This window comes from Cricetulus griseus, chromosome 5 (genome assembly GCF_003668045.3).
Source record: "Cricetulus griseus strain 17A/GY chromosome 5, alternate assembly CriGri-PICRH-1.0, whole genome shotgun sequence".
Classification (NCBI taxonomy): domain Eukaryota; kingdom Metazoa; phylum Chordata; class Mammalia; order Rodentia; family Cricetidae; genus Cricetulus; species Cricetulus griseus.
Genome location: NC_048598.1, coordinates 114,559,212 through 114,574,733, shown reverse-complemented (window position 1 = coordinate 114,574,733; position 15,522 = coordinate 114,559,212). Strand labels below are relative to the sequence as shown.

The 15,522-nt window shown below is 37.0% G+C and overlaps 1 protein-coding gene across 9 annotated transcripts in view; it reads left to right on the top strand.

Moving 5' to 3' along the window:
* Positions 1-15,522, top strand: part of Nrxn3 (neurexin 3) — a 1,486,512-nt gene that overhangs the window by 1,341,568 nt on the left and 129,422 nt on the right. For 5 of the 9 annotated variants that reach the window (XM_035445725.1, XM_035445727.1, XM_035445728.1 and 2 more), the window contains 2 exons: positions 5,960-6,049; positions 11,414-11,721. In XM_035445725.1, the coding sequence (XP_035301616.1) occupies positions 5,960-6,049; positions 11,414-11,721 (398 nt within the window). The remainder of the gene's footprint in view (positions 1-5,959; positions 6,050-11,413; positions 11,722-15,522) is intronic. The other 4 variants (XM_035445726.1, XM_035445729.1, XM_035445730.1 and 1 more) reach the window with 1 other exon arrangement.

Here is a 15,522-nt window from a genome sequence, read left to right as displayed (position 1 = left end):
TACATACTATTTTGTCTTTTTGGGAATGGGTTATTCACTCGGGATGGTTTCTTCTAGTTTAGTTTCATTAATTTATAATGTGTCAGTTTTGTAGCTGGCTCTTAAATAAGAAGTTAATGCTACAGAACCCGACATTACTGAAAAAAAAAGTTCTGTTCAAATTTCTTCAGAACATTCTCTGACTATGGGAGGGAATGAAGATGATGCAATCATCTGGACTTCATTTTATTAATCAAACATAGATTCAAAAGACTCTTGATGAATTTATAAAGTAGGAAAAGACTTTAAAAGAAAGGAGCTTCAGGCCAACAGTTAAGAATGGAGAAAAGACAAGAAGTGATGATATATGTCCTAGTTACTGCATTAGATTACTTTAGCATCATAGTAGTCTAATAAAAATGGCTTCTTTGTTTGTTTTTAGGACACAAAAGAATCATTCAGTGTTAACATATGTGTATGACAAACTTGTTTTCAGACAGCAACAGATGGCAAGGAGTAAGGAGAATACCACCTTTGCCTGAATATCTCAACTTCTTTTATAAAGGGAGAAAGTAACATGATGTATTGAGAAGAAGTGAGCTCTCCCAGTCACGTTAGTATCTACCTAGGTGAACCACCTGGCTATGTCCCTTGTTCGTCAGGAAAGGTAGTTCTCCACAGCTGAAGAAACTAATAGAGTAGATAAAAAACAAACAAACAAAAAAAACCCAAAAAATAACCCTTAGTAATAAAGCCTGTGTGTTCTGGGTCTTTAAATTAACCTCCTCCATTCGATCAGTTTTCTGTTTTAAGAGATTAATTTCTTTGTCTTGGCACACTAAAGGATCAAGGCTCACAACATACAAATAGTTCCTTTCCTGCAGCCTAAAGGTGTTTGGTGAGAATTAATGAGATGGTGTTTATAATTGCATTCTGAGCTCTTTGGTTGAAAGGCACTTTATAAATATAAGATATTAGCTCTTTGTTGAGGTCCATCCATCCCTTACAACTGACTGAACATTTTATATACCCTTTGGGCAGTACTGTTACCATTCTGACTCTTAAGAAAGCTGTTTTGGGAAAACTCCAGGAATGTGGCCAGAACCTCACTCAGAGAGTTCCCTGATACATTTTTTTCAGTGTTATATATTTGCTTTGAAACTCACAAAGTGTTCCTTTGGGACACAGGCATGGCAAGAACCTGTGAACTGCCCTATGACTTGAGCTACCAGCATCGATTTTCTTTGCCAGCAGTCGTAGTCCATACCCTCAGTCTCCAACCATTCATTAGCCTCACACTCTCATTTCTTTAGTGTTGACAGAGCAATAAAGAAAACTTTTCTTCCTGAATTCCAGAGCTCAAAACAAAATGCAAAAGTACCCCTGGCATTAATTTCATGTAGGTGTTGTTACAGTTATCCCTATTAGCATGGCTAAGTGCTTGACAACACTTCAGATGGTATTAATAGTCTACTTGCAGAAAAGCATTTTCTGCCAGTCTGGTGAAAATTGCCAGAACCTTTAAGATACTCTTCCTCAACTCAGTGGCATTATATCATCATTACCTGTGGCTGGACCAAGAAATCACATTTGTCAGTGCCTGAATTGCTCTTTTAGTTTCAGCAGTTTTAGAAACCCACTTTGCTTTGGAAATGGAGTTAGCTGAATAAATTTTAGAAAATACAGAAACATAAACAGCTGGAGATTCAGAGGAATATTTAGAATGTTTTTACGTGTTTAATGGCCAGTTGTTCATTGTGAGGCCAAATGGGATATAGTCGTCCTTGGAATGACAGCTGATAAGGTTTGAACAACATGGAAACAAAGCCTGGAACCAGTGTGCTTCCTTTGGGCCATAGGGGAGTTAATTTATGTTACTATTATTCTCACAAATAAATTCAGTGTTTTCTGTTATGTATGTTTTACCCCATTACTCAGCATTAAGTCCTATGGTAAATTGAGACATGAAGAGTCTAATATTAAGTGACTTCCCCAAATTTATAAAGCTAATAAATGGTAAATTTACAGCTCCAAAAAAAGATATATCACCAAATTCCATAGCTTAAACATTGACACCAAATTGATTAGAACATTAAAAAAATAGCATAACTCCTAATAAAATGGCCCATGTTTGGACCATAGTGTTAGATGTATTGCTTTCTCTTTTATGTAAGAATTTTCTTCTTCTCCAGTTGAAGGGTGTTTTCATCTTTATGTTTATTTCATTTTTATTTTCTTTTATGTTTATTTCATTGTGGTGATTAGCAAAGTTCAAGTCCTCATTTGAACGAGATACTGATATAAGCTGGCGACCAATTGAAAAGCGAATTTGCCTTGCTTATCTTTACTCTATCTCTGTTATTTCCATCCTTAAAGAGTTAAGGCACAAGTGGCAGTTTAGAGGTAGTTCCACATGATGGTCAGTGCTATATGTATGAACCAGTTGGGCTTTAGTGATTCAAATCAGATTCTCCTGCTCTCCACAATACTATAATTTTGCAGTGCATATTATACAGGTCTCCAGAAGTCAAACTGCTTGATATTAGTGTTTGTAGACTGTAGGAAACCAATTGTATGAAAATCTCAATACCTTGTCAAGAGTGACAGAGAATAAATATGTATGCATTCTATTTCAAGTAGACTAAAACATGGCTATTTATTTTTCTAAAATCCCACTCTATACTGATGTCAGATTCATATAATTAGCATAAGTACTTATTTCAAGACATCCTTATACAATTTATGGGTTTCTCCATGTGGGAAATAACTGATGCTTCTGTCAAATCAATAATGTGTATGCTTTATTTGAAGGACATTCTAAGTTACTGTTCATAAGGCCATTCTATCCTGAATATAGTATTATTTTTGTTGAGTACCATACTAGTTGTTATATGAGATGTACAAGTTAATTTCATTGTGTATTTAATAAGAATGTGTATGAATTTAAAGTGGTTTGTGCAGCTTTCAGATTAGTCCTTTATAAGATCTGCCCTTCTGTCAATATATGGAATGGGGCTCAGGGCAAAGGAACTCATTCACTTGCACCTGTTTCTTAAACAGAGTTTACTAGTGTTTTAGGTAACTTAAAATAAAAGCCAACAAGAACATGAAAAGAGACTAAGAACAATGTTAATGTGGTGACTTAAACCAATGTGGTTTTCCAAATGGCCTTCCATCTTTCATGACTTTTAACAGCATGCTAGATCACTGTCCTCACTGCCAAATGGTATCAGTCTGGCATGCAAAACTTAAACCACGCTTCTAAATGTCTTTAAAGCTGAGGTGGAGAAGAATGGACTCTCTCTTTCTATTTTCAGAAAGGTCAGAGGTTGATTCCAGCTGTGCTTTTCTCCATTTGGAACTCAAAGCTTCCTCCTTTCCAGCCTTTACTATGTCCCTAAATGATTTCCTACACTACTTTATAGTTAAAAGAAAATAAATTGTGGGTGCTGGGCTCTTTGGGAGAGCTAAAAACACTGTATGTTTAGAGGAAGTAAATCGACATAGCCAGTGAGTTAATTAACTTGGTATGTAGATGACACTGACAATTTGGATTTTTAGTTGTTATTTCTGCATTTTTGCTTCATGTTAATAAGACTTCAAATTTTATATTTCCTTTTGACCATACTAATTCATTCCAGGAAGTGGGGTGAAAATCATCACTGTATTTAGGCATGTAGCCAACAATGATAATAAATACAGAAAACTGAAAGCTGAAAAATGTATCAAAGGAGAATCCAACACAATTCAGTTGACATTCCTCACCGTGACATCTCATTGTGCTGTGGCAGTACACACCTTACCTGCCAGCTGCTGGGTAGAAGTAACAACTAGATATGTGGACTCTTTTCAGAAAAGTACCCCTTTTCTATGAAGACATTTGAGAAGTTACCCAATTTATTTTGGATAAATTTAATACAAAATACACTTGTCTTCCAGGAACAACAAACATCACTATCAGTAATTGGAGCTATATGGAGCAGTTAAGCCAATGTCCTTCACTCTGGCCATATTGAGACAGCATGAAATGATGTTGCTTCTTGACTTTTCCTCTTTGCTTGTTGTCTCCTACCTTTCAAGCTGCTACATTTGGAGAAAAACTTTAAATTATCCATGAGAATCCAAACCTGTTTATTGTTCAGTTCCCTTTATGTGCATTATCCATCCCCCAGTAAGTTTTTATTTGTTTGATAGAGCTAGGCAACAAGCCAAAGACATGAGTTTCTGGACAGGAGAGCATCCAATGAGCTGCAACTGCCCTTTGATATGGTGGAAGGTTATAATTTATGTAGGCAGATACTGATCTGCAACGTGGGCTAGAAGCAGATCCATAGTTACTTCTTAGGAGCTGTGAATTGTTTGTTTAAATTCCAGGGCAGTAATGATGACTCAGACTTTTAGAATAATGTTTTCTTCAGAGAAGCTTATAGGGAACAACCATCCCCCAACAGTACTACCCAGTCTCCTACCTTCCCCTAATTGTCACTTATGACATCTCCTCAACAAATGAGAACCACTGCATTGCAATGGCTCTGTGATTGAAATGTCTGATGCTTTGCTAGAACCTAATATACACTCTGGCTACTAGACTTCTGTGCAATTTGCTCCTGAGCCACCTGCTTTACCATTTGTATTTCCTTTTATAAATATTGGTAATTTGGAATGGAGTTCCCTAAGTTTTAATGCAGGGCTCTGAGCCAAACATGATGAATTGCAGTGAACTGTTTTTAACTAAATCAATGTGAGGTTGGCCAATGAGCTAAAACAGTTCCCAAAGCATGCCGTCATTATTTTGTTATTGGAAGCATATTCATTAGGGGTATAACTCCACACCACCAATTTCCAAGTCTCTCCTAATTAGAAAAACCACCCAGGAGTGGTAATCACAGTTACAAAAGGAAGAGGGGCCATACCAGGAGTTAAACACAATGTTTGAGCCTGAAACTAATTTGATATTTCATGCTGGGAAGAAATATTCCTAACAGGATTTTTGAATGGATTCTTGTTCAGGAAGGGATGAGACTAGAAGAGAGAGAGAGAGAGAGAGAGAGAGAGAGAGAGAGAGAGAGAGAGAGAGAGATGAACAGCTGAGCCAGCATGTTCTAGCAAGTAATAAAATGTAAATGTTCAGAAATTTGCCTGTAGCTGTGTTCTTCATGGGTCCCATCTGCTTAAGATGTGCAATAAAAAGGATAGAGACCTACAGTACCACCTGTACTACTCTGCCAGTTTCACATAGGTACAGTAATATCAGGGTTTCCTTTTGGAGGAAGAAATTTCCCTTTAATTAAGCCCTCGGGACAGCAGCAGGCTAGTTACCATGTGTTAAGGCTAATCTGAATTACAGAACTACTCAGAAACCGATACCAAACAAACAAATAAACAAACAAAAAATGTAACAAATCCCTAGAACACTTTCTTGGCCAGTCTCCCTTGGCTAGCATGGGATTGGTCATTTTCTCTGATGCCTTTTTCTAGAATTCGGAGAAAGCAAATATAGATGCTTGAGAGAAGCAGCAAGCGCACTGTGATACTGAATGGAACCCATCAGAAAAACAGTAGCATCCACATGACTAATGATCCACATGCTCCATTTGCATTGTGAAGTTGATACGGTACTGGAAGAATTATTCAACTCCTTGAGATCACTGAGCTACACTGGGACTAACTAGTGGTAGCTGGAAGAAGGAGGAAGAGACAGGGTAAAAAAAGTAAAGAGATATCTGTAAATAGCCCAACCACTTACAGATCTATATCCCAAATCACATGACCAAAGCATGATGGAGCACTGCACAGTTGAGATTCATCTGACTTCAGACCTGTCATCCAAGGGCAGAGCTACTTCAACTCCACCTCTACTAAAGATAAATTGATATCTCTCTCTAAAAATCTTCATAAAACAAACTGAACACCTAGGATGTTTTTTAATGACCTATTGACTTTTCAGATTGTTCTTTAAGCTGTTTTTTAAACTTTAAAGGCAACACTGATAATGAACGCCTCCAAATGGTAAAACAGAAAATCCCCTTCAAATATAACCGGCCTGTAGAGGAGTGGCTGCAGGAAAAAGGTAACGGTCGTTAAAACTTTCATTCTAAAAATCATTTGATTCTAAACCCTCATTTTTAAAGCCTGCAAATAAATGTTCCTTAAATGATAATCGCCTGCTGCATAAATGACTGTTTTAATTTTCATTATAATTTGTGTCAGCTTCCACCTGCCATATGTTGATAAATCATGCAATAATACATCGCCATTAAAACACAGTTAAAGGGACTAGCATCTAGCCTGCTTTCAGCATGACAGCCACAAACAACGAATTCTAGGAAAATCTTGAGAGGAAGAAAGAAAGGGAGAGAAAGAGAGAGAGGGGGGGGAGGGAGGGAGGAAAGGAGAGAGAGAAAGAGAGAGAACTTAACCACTGCATGACATTATTTCTTAATTTGTTTTAAATTACCTCTCACCAAAGCTTTCTAAAGAATTTTCAAAAGAACTTGCTAAACTTACATCTTGAGGCTGTTTTGGCTTTATTGTCTATAATATGATTAACCAAAAAACCAAACCAAATCAAACAAAAAATATCTTAGATCAACTCTCGTAACTTAAACTGCTTAAAACAAATGTTATAAAAGAAGCACTATGTGTTAACATTTGTTTTTAAACAAAGAAAAGGCTGAGAAAGAACAGATTTTGCCTCTAAATTCAAACCATCAGAGGCAAAAGTTTCTAGGAGAGCTTAATTACTTTCCAGTTGCTGCAGGAAACTAAAACAAAACAACCTTGTTTCACACTTTGGTGGTGTGATACCCTCGTGCATTCGTACAATGTTTCATGCAACGAAGTGTAAGTAGTTAAGGCAATGAGTTGTTAAGGGAAAAGTCTTGTGAAAATCAAAGCAGCAAGTTCTGATTTGCTGACAGAAACAACCACTCCATGAATAAAAGAGGGCAGCAGTTATAAATCCTGGAAGAATTTTCTATGTGGTTTCTTTTGCTTACTAGATACATGGTTGCTTTTTAGTAATGAAAATTTTCTTATCTCCAAAAAAAACTAGAAGTTCTGTTCTGTCTTGAGGCAGTATAATCTAACTCTTGTCTTGAGATCTCAAAAAACCCCTTACATTTTGCCGTGTTATGATTGAGTAACATATGTGAAATATTTGAGGATACTACAAATAAAGAGATGAAGGACACTTGTGTGTGATTGTTAGTTGGGTGAAAACATTCAGATGTTTAGACATAGAAAATCCTTACCAAATCTTAACTGCGTGCCCTGTTTTCAACATATGTGGTCTAATTAAAAATAAATTAAGGATAACTCTAAAAAGCAAATAATTTTGAGTAGTAATCAACAGCTCATAAAGTCCCTTTAACATTAAAGACAGCAGTGCCTCACTTTTAAACAGTGAACTAGATGCATGTTGAAGTCTCATGTGCCTGAGAGAACTTTTGTGTTTCTTTCAATTTTATGTTAATAATATTTTATTTTATTCCATTGCCTTTTGAAGTCTAAGTTTAATAGCATGCCAGGCATTTTCATTTGTACAAACCATTATAAAGTGGTTAGTAGGCTTTTAGTTTTCCTTCTAATAGCTTCATTTTCAACTGGCTTTCATGTAAATAGAAGCCCTTTTACACATGTGGAGTGCTGGGATGGGGAAGGGTGGTTGAGGTGGTATGGGTGGGAATGTCTTGGCTTCTTTATTAATATATATGTATATGTACATATATGTTATTGGACAACTAATTTGCAAACTGTAAGATTATCTTCTCTACTGTTTTACCTGGAATTACTCTTTATGTAATTTGGGTGAGTAGCATCTATTCTTTTTATCTCTTCCTCTGTCTAGTTAACTTCACTTTCATATAAAAAGGAAAACTTGCACTGAAAGACCTTGTTTGTGAAGAAGAATATAAAGGGTAAATAGATCAAAGGATGATGAGAAAGGTGCATTCAAAAGTACAGGGAATATTTCTTTGGAATTATTTCTGTCATTGGAGAGGAGAGCTGGGTCACAGGATTCCCAAGTCTGTTTGCTGGCTCTGTCTACTATTGACTGACTTTCTGGCCTTAGACAATCCAGTTAACCTCTTTGTGTCTCTGATTTCCCATACGAGGAGAGGAGAAATAATACTGCCTATTCCCCCAGGGTATTCTGAGATTTAATTAATTTGTCTTTGTGCAACACTGACGAGAGACGTGCAAAGATTTAATGTAAGCCTATGTGAAACTGATGTTAAAATGAAGCAACAAATAATGACTTCCAAAATGATTTGCATCTAAGATGAAACAAACGGTTACATGCTAGCTAGGAATCCTGTACTGGTGTTATCATAAAATTTCATGTTATTGCTGATAGAACAATTCTCAGACTCCAAAAATATATGCATATATAGTGCACATTTTATTAAAATGCACATGTATAATGATATTTTTATCTAAAACTTTACACATTATCAGTCATAGCAATGAGAATGATATCTGACTTATATTTTCAGACATATCGGGTAAAAAAAAAACACACAGAACCTTTCTCCTTTCAATCCTGTACATCATTCATAAGGAGAGGGTATTGAAACTGTTTCTCCATTGTTCATGATCTCTTTTGTAGCTAAAGAGAGATGCAGCAATGACAGGAAGACATGGGAGTAGACAGAGTGCTCTCTTCCTAGAGTGATTTCTAGTTTTGTCCTTAACCACCTAGGCAAACTGCAGAGGGCTAGGAGAAGGTTATGAAACAAAAGGAAAAAAATACTTAGCCATTGACTATCAAGCAAACAAGCTAACAGAAACCCACACACACTTCCTATGGCGTGAAGGAGAAATTGAAATTTGGATACCCCCTTCTCTGTCTTACCCACCAGTGTGTTGGATCTAAGAAGTGAGTGGTAGGGTCTCCTTAGTAAAGCAGTGATAACCAATACTAAAACAACTCCAGTCTAATGGCCTCAAACATGCTCTGCCTTTCCTTATCCTCCAGTCATTCTTGAATAAGCAATGACCACTTTATGGAGTGAACTATAGTAAATAGAATGAAGGCAATCCATCATTTCCAGTTTGAGCTTCAATTTTCTCTGATGGTCTTTAATTTTTAAGTATTGACAAAATGAATCTTTCCAGGAAAGTAAGATGAGGACCATTATAAGAAGTTAGTGTTATGAAGTATTCCAAGAATATTAGAATAACATCTACATATGGTCAAAGCTACTCAGCCATTAACTAATCACCAATACTAGGCTACATAGAAAAGAGAGAGGGAGGAAGAGGGAAGAGAGTGAAAGAGAAAGATGCTATTATAAATGGAAAACAGTTGTCTACATGCAAGATACCTTGCAAAGGGAAGCTACCTATTTTAAGATACTAAAGTTATATCCTGGAAATCTCCCACTGTATGGCTTCTTCTAAATCCGTAGGTTAAGATGCTCCAAATGCTGATATGAAGTTAAGCAAAAATTATTCTCTGCATCTATTATCTCATTTCTACTGTAGTAAGTTTATGTCTTCCAAAGAAATATGTGTGAACTTCAGCCCATTACCCTACACCACTGTGCATTGAACTTATTGCATCTCGTGTGAAGAAGTCAAAAGCAAAACTTATGCAACTGTCAAATGGTAGCAAATCACAGGACACTGAAGGGATTTGTGGGAAAGCATGGAATGCATTGATTACATCCCTAGGGCCTAGGGAATTCTGTTATCATTAAAGTATGAGATCCTTTTGTATTGTTCCAAGATTCTTATGAAGCGTGGGTCATTTCTGCCCTGACAAAGTTCCCCAGTCTAAAATCAGAGTACTGTTGTTTAGAAATCATTCTAATAATAAACCTTAAGAACTCACCAGATGATAAAATTGACACTTGTCTGAAGAGTCCACTCTGAACATATGCAGTTTCCTTTTCCTTCTCTTCCATACCTTCAAAGTTGGTATATACACATTCCATTTTAGAAATCTAGGCTAGCTGTGCATTGTGAAGACTTGAGCTTGATTTATTGGTGATAAAATCTGAGAAGAAAACACTATAACATACCTCTGTTCATATGTGTAGACTTAAGAGGGGAAAAGCATATTGCTTTACCAAGCAGGCATGAAAAATAGAAAATAGTTTCCAGTTATTTACACCTAAAATAATCAAGGTGATCAGATGAAGAATTAGTGGATATGTTGATCACTGACAAAGGAAAACTCCAAAATGAATGTATCTAATCCTACGAATAGGTATATCCTCCCTCCTCCATATGGGAAAGCAAATAGAATTAATCTAAAGATTAATAACATGAGAAGGCCTTATTGTGTTGCTGTCATGATAAATTACAACGATGTTATAAAAGCTGTCTCCCCCAGGGAAAGACCTAGTTTGACTTTAAAAATAAGTAGAAATCTTTCAGAGTAAGCCTATATTGTTGAATGCTGCATTCTGAACTGCTCTGCCATGATTTTTTTCTGATAGCTTTTTTGCCACAGAAGTAAAAATAGTACCCATAAGAAAAACTGATATAAGATTAACTATTGATATTTTCCAATCCATTACCATGTCTCTACAGCATTCAAGGACTTTTATGAGTTGTTTGCTTTGTCGGTACCCATCTTCCTTTTAAAATTCAATTTTATTGATTAATTTTATTATTTGACAGTTTCATGCATGCTCAAAATATATTCTGATTACTCTGCCCATATCTTCTTAAAACCATTTTAGAATTACCTCATCCTCACCTACATTCCCATTCTAGAAGCTTTATCAATGCTAATTACTCCCCCATCTAAGAGAATAATCTATTGACTGATCATACATCCCTCCAAATTATACATCTATCACGATGTTGTGAAATAGCAAATTCTGATAGACTATTACTCACCATGAAGTTTTATGAAAACTCTATTCCTGGTGACTAGAGTGTCCACTTTTGTAAGCATGCAATGAATCTGATCCTCTTAATTGCAGTTTAATTTCAGTAAATTTCATTTAATTACTGAACCTAATTTTTAAACTCAATGTTCTAAACACCTCATTGAGTTTCTGTTTGCCAAATATCATTCTTTTTTGTTGTCATTACGTTAATTTGTAGCTTATAATCAAAGGACTAGGCATCTGTGATTCATTCTGGTCATGATCTGACTGGATGTTTCTGTCATCCTCAATTATATGTCTCAGGAGACTGTACAACTGTTCATGTTTAAACCAAGGTATCTTCTTCCTTAGAATGATAAAAAAAAAATACTCAATTATTCTGGTAATGTGGGATTTCTATCTAGACAGTGGAAGAGATAATTATCATGAAATGTTACTCATCAATCTCAGTAGTGAAATTTTCTTATGCATTTTGTCCACTTCAGTTGTTCAAGGAAGCCTATTAGATGCTTACTCCGTACAGAATAGGTAAGGCAAGGAGCAGAAATGTATGGAAATAATAGTATTTCCTCCACCTAATCCACTAGGCCGGCAGTTAACCATCTTCAACACCCAGGCTCAAATAGCCATTGGAGGAAAGGACAAAGGACGCCTCTTCCAAGGCCAGCTCTCTGGGCTCTATTATGATGGTTTGAAAGTACTGAACATGGCAGCTGAGAACAACCCTAATATTAAGATCAATGGAAGTGTTCGGCTCGTGGGAGAAGTCCCATCAGTCTCTGGAACAACACAGACGACCTCCATGCCACCTGAAATGTCTACCACTGTCATGGAAACCACCACCACCATGGCTACTACTACTACCCGGAAGAATCGCTCTACAGCCAGCATTCAGGTAAGCCTTTCTCTTGTGATATTGCTCTTCTTTCTTGACTTTGCAGCATCACTGCTGCTCTCAATATTCTAGGTTGCTAAGGACTTTAAAATCTTGTCTCTGGGGGGGCTGGAGAGATGGCTCAGCGGTTAAGAGCACTGACTGCTCTCCCAGAGGTCCTGAGTTCGATTCCCGGCAACCACATGGTGGCTCACAACCACCTTGAATGAGATCTGGTGCCCTCTGCTGGCATGCAGGCAGAAGACTGTATACATAGTAAATAAATAAAAAAAAATCTAAAAAGAAAAAAGAAAGAAATTCTGCTTCTGAAGGAAGGATGAAGATGTTCATGACTAGAGGAAGAGTAAGGAATGACTGAGAGAATTAGAGAAGTCATGTGGCATCCATGATCTAATGAGATATCTCATGTTACCCCTTCCATTTAATCACTGAAATGGAAATGTTATTATTCAAAATGAACGATGGACTATATTTCTACTACAAAACATCCCTCTCCTCTCATTGCATTACTGTAACTTTTGGGAAGGGATAGAGGAAATTGTGTTACCATAAGCAAGTCTAAATCATAGTTCAATTCTATTTATATCCTCCAGGTATATTTGATAAAACTCAAATTACAGGTTATTAAGTTCAATGGGTATCATTAAATCAAGGACAATTGAAACAAGAAGCTTATACACTCCTTGTGAACAGTAGTCTTTGTGTTTGGCATTAAGTCCTAATTAATGACTTGTCATTTTGGAGATCATTTTGTTTACTTTACTTGACTAATATACTAATTATATTAGAAAGTGTAAAGAATTGATTTTAGATAGGCAGAAAGGTCTTAGTTTTGTGGCAAGGTTTTCTTTGTTCACTTTAAAGAAATTATATACAAGCTAAACCTTAATACTGAGCTGCCTCCCTTGGCAGTCCATAAATCTAGTTAGTAGGGGGATAGGAGGTTAATTGAGTTATTAGCCTTAAATGCTTTGGCATCAAAGAAAGCAACCCAAACCAATGTGGAGAAATTATACTTACCCTAGTTAGCTATTTGTAAAAATCAGTAGATCAGTACTTGTCTCTTTTAATTCTCACCTTTCACACATGATCCAGGAGCTCAGTAGGCTCTACCATCACCTTTCTCTCTTTTCCTGTGGACACTGTACACTTACAGTGAATCTTTAATGAAAACTCACCCATGTGTTTTTCTATGTTTCAGAATTGTGTTATGTGACTTAGCTATATGGCAGCATGTTGTCTTTCTTTATTCTTTTTCTCTGAGCTTGAACAAAATTCAGACAGCTTCTTTCATGGCTCCTAGGAACAATTTGAAGCCGTGAGCAAAGATGATGCTATCAGCCAATTTTATGTGTTTTCCAAAAGCTGCTAAGAACCTGGCTTGCAGAGCAGTCCTATAATCATGGGTGCTGTTCCATGCATACCTACGCACATACTTGAAAGAGAAAAATAGCACTTCTCTGCTGATATTACAGCAATAACTCCTGACACCTCACTCCACTCACTGAGAAGAAGATAAAAGGCAATATATATTTCTATTATGAGTCTCTATAGTTCAAGCTTAGATCTGTTTACTGTTGGTACAAGGATAGTTCTGTTTGCACAGGTCTTGGCAGACCTGGTTTGTGTCTGTCAGAGTATATTCTACTAGCTCTGTGGGAATCAGAAGAGCAAATGGCTTTTTCTCCACAGGAATAGTTGATTGTGCAATCTATTTTATGGCCATAATTTCACTGACCACAAGTGGATTTAACACTATATAGGGATTCTGGAAATTGCCTCAATTTGTGGAAATATTCAGTCTCTTTTTTTTCCATCTTGAAGGAAATATGTAAATTGGGGCAGATTGTTTGGGTTCCTCGACTCTTTCTATGACCTAAGAGAACCAGAGCTTCTGGACAGGAGTGGATTTCAAGGTACATAAGCCTTGCTAGTGGTTTAACTCTAAGCCTGGTGTGCCTCTTGGGGGAAAGGAGGCACCTGGGAGTGCCCTCTCAAAAAGTTTCCCTCTGGTGAGCCCCTGTTCTTTCACAGGCTGGCAAAAATTGGATTACATCTTTACATGTTTTTCCTTTTTCCTTCCACTAAGGCTATAAAGATTGGCTATAAATATGTTGACACTCCTTGTTTTTATGGGTGTGTAAATACATACTCTTACAGGAAAGCCAGCAGCTGTGTAGAATTGATTAAACCCAAGCAACAGGATACAGAAACCCCAGGAGTCTGCAAAGGAAAACTTAAGGAGACATAGTGTGGAAGATTTGGTGTGCCTTTGTTCTTGCCAGCTAGCCACAAGAACTTTGCCCCATGCTTTACAAAAACTTGATAACTTCATAGGTGAGACTGGTCTGGTCCAAGTACAGTCTGTAGATTGCAGCAAGTCTACTCAGAGATTTAGGACAAGTCTTAGATGCTGGACATAGTGGATGAAGAAAATCAGATCTAGTAGCTTCAAATGCATCCAATATATGACCCAGCCAATTTTCTTTGATGAAGCTTTGATCTCTGAGAGGTACTTCAAAAAAGAAAAGAAAATAGGAAAGATTAAGTTTCATGTTCACCAGTCCATCATTCAGTTTTCATCTATATGAAACCACATGCAGACCATTTTACAAGCGATGTTCTATTCTTTGCTTTTCACTTTGATAATATCATTAAAGCATGGTTTGTCCTAAAATGAGACTCTTCTAGGAGAAAAACAATTAAGCATGTGTGACTGCAAAGTCTAAAAATGTCACTATTTAAAAAGCTTCCCCGATTCCTTCCCAAAGAATATGCTGAGAAAACCTCATTTGAGGAGTTCATTTCTGATGGACCTTGGCTAGTGTTCACATGAGATCAAAGGAAAACTGGAAAGTGCTTTTAGTGCTTCTCTTAACGGTGTATGAATGTGAACAAATCATTTTTGAGTTGATACAGCTCTCCAATGCTCCAGTCTTTTGGAAGTAATTGGTGCTTTGATCTCTGTGATGGATCAGTCTGTTACTGATAGGAGTACAGAATTGCTTGTGAATGGCATGGACTGTGTTAAATTACTCACAGCTATTGTGCCCAAGCAGTCGATCTTGACCTTATATTAAAAAGAATGCCTGAAGATGTTCCCCTCAATTTAGAATGGAAAAACAGCCAGCTAAAGTGCACATTAAGAAGCCAGGTAGGCAGATAATAATCTTCAATAAAAGTCTTGTATTTACTAGATATTCCACAGGCACTGAGTAAGTCAGAAGCCAAGACAGGCTTTATTTGCTATCTTGTAGCCACTTAATAAGCAGAAGTATGATGCTTGAGGGACACTCTACTTCTAGAATATGAAGGGTGTGTAGACAGTCATTTCCACTGTCACAACTATAATGTAATGAACTTGGGCTACTTATCTGGTGTTTAATGTCTAGTCCATTCTCACACTAGCTAAGGAATCCTGAATAGATAACAGGACATTTAAATAACTGCTGATGAAAGTAAAAGTTTTCCCTTAACTTTACAATGAAAAACAACTTTGCATCAGACATCATATTTTACAAAGTCAGACACAGATGTCGATTCCATCAAGGCAGTTCTACTTCCACTAAAGAAACTGACTGGGGTCTACTCATTGCCCACTGTGGTCTGGTGGCTTCCTTCTCTCACATCCATCCCTTGTACCTGGATGAATCAACTTTGGAATGACTGGGCTCAGCTGTGCTATGTGCCTCTCCATGAAGTACCAACAATTTCCCTGTGGTTTCTTTAGCAGAGTGCCTACTCTCTGGGATCACAGACAATCTTTTAATGGGAATAAAGCATGGGCCTAGGCCTGGCTTG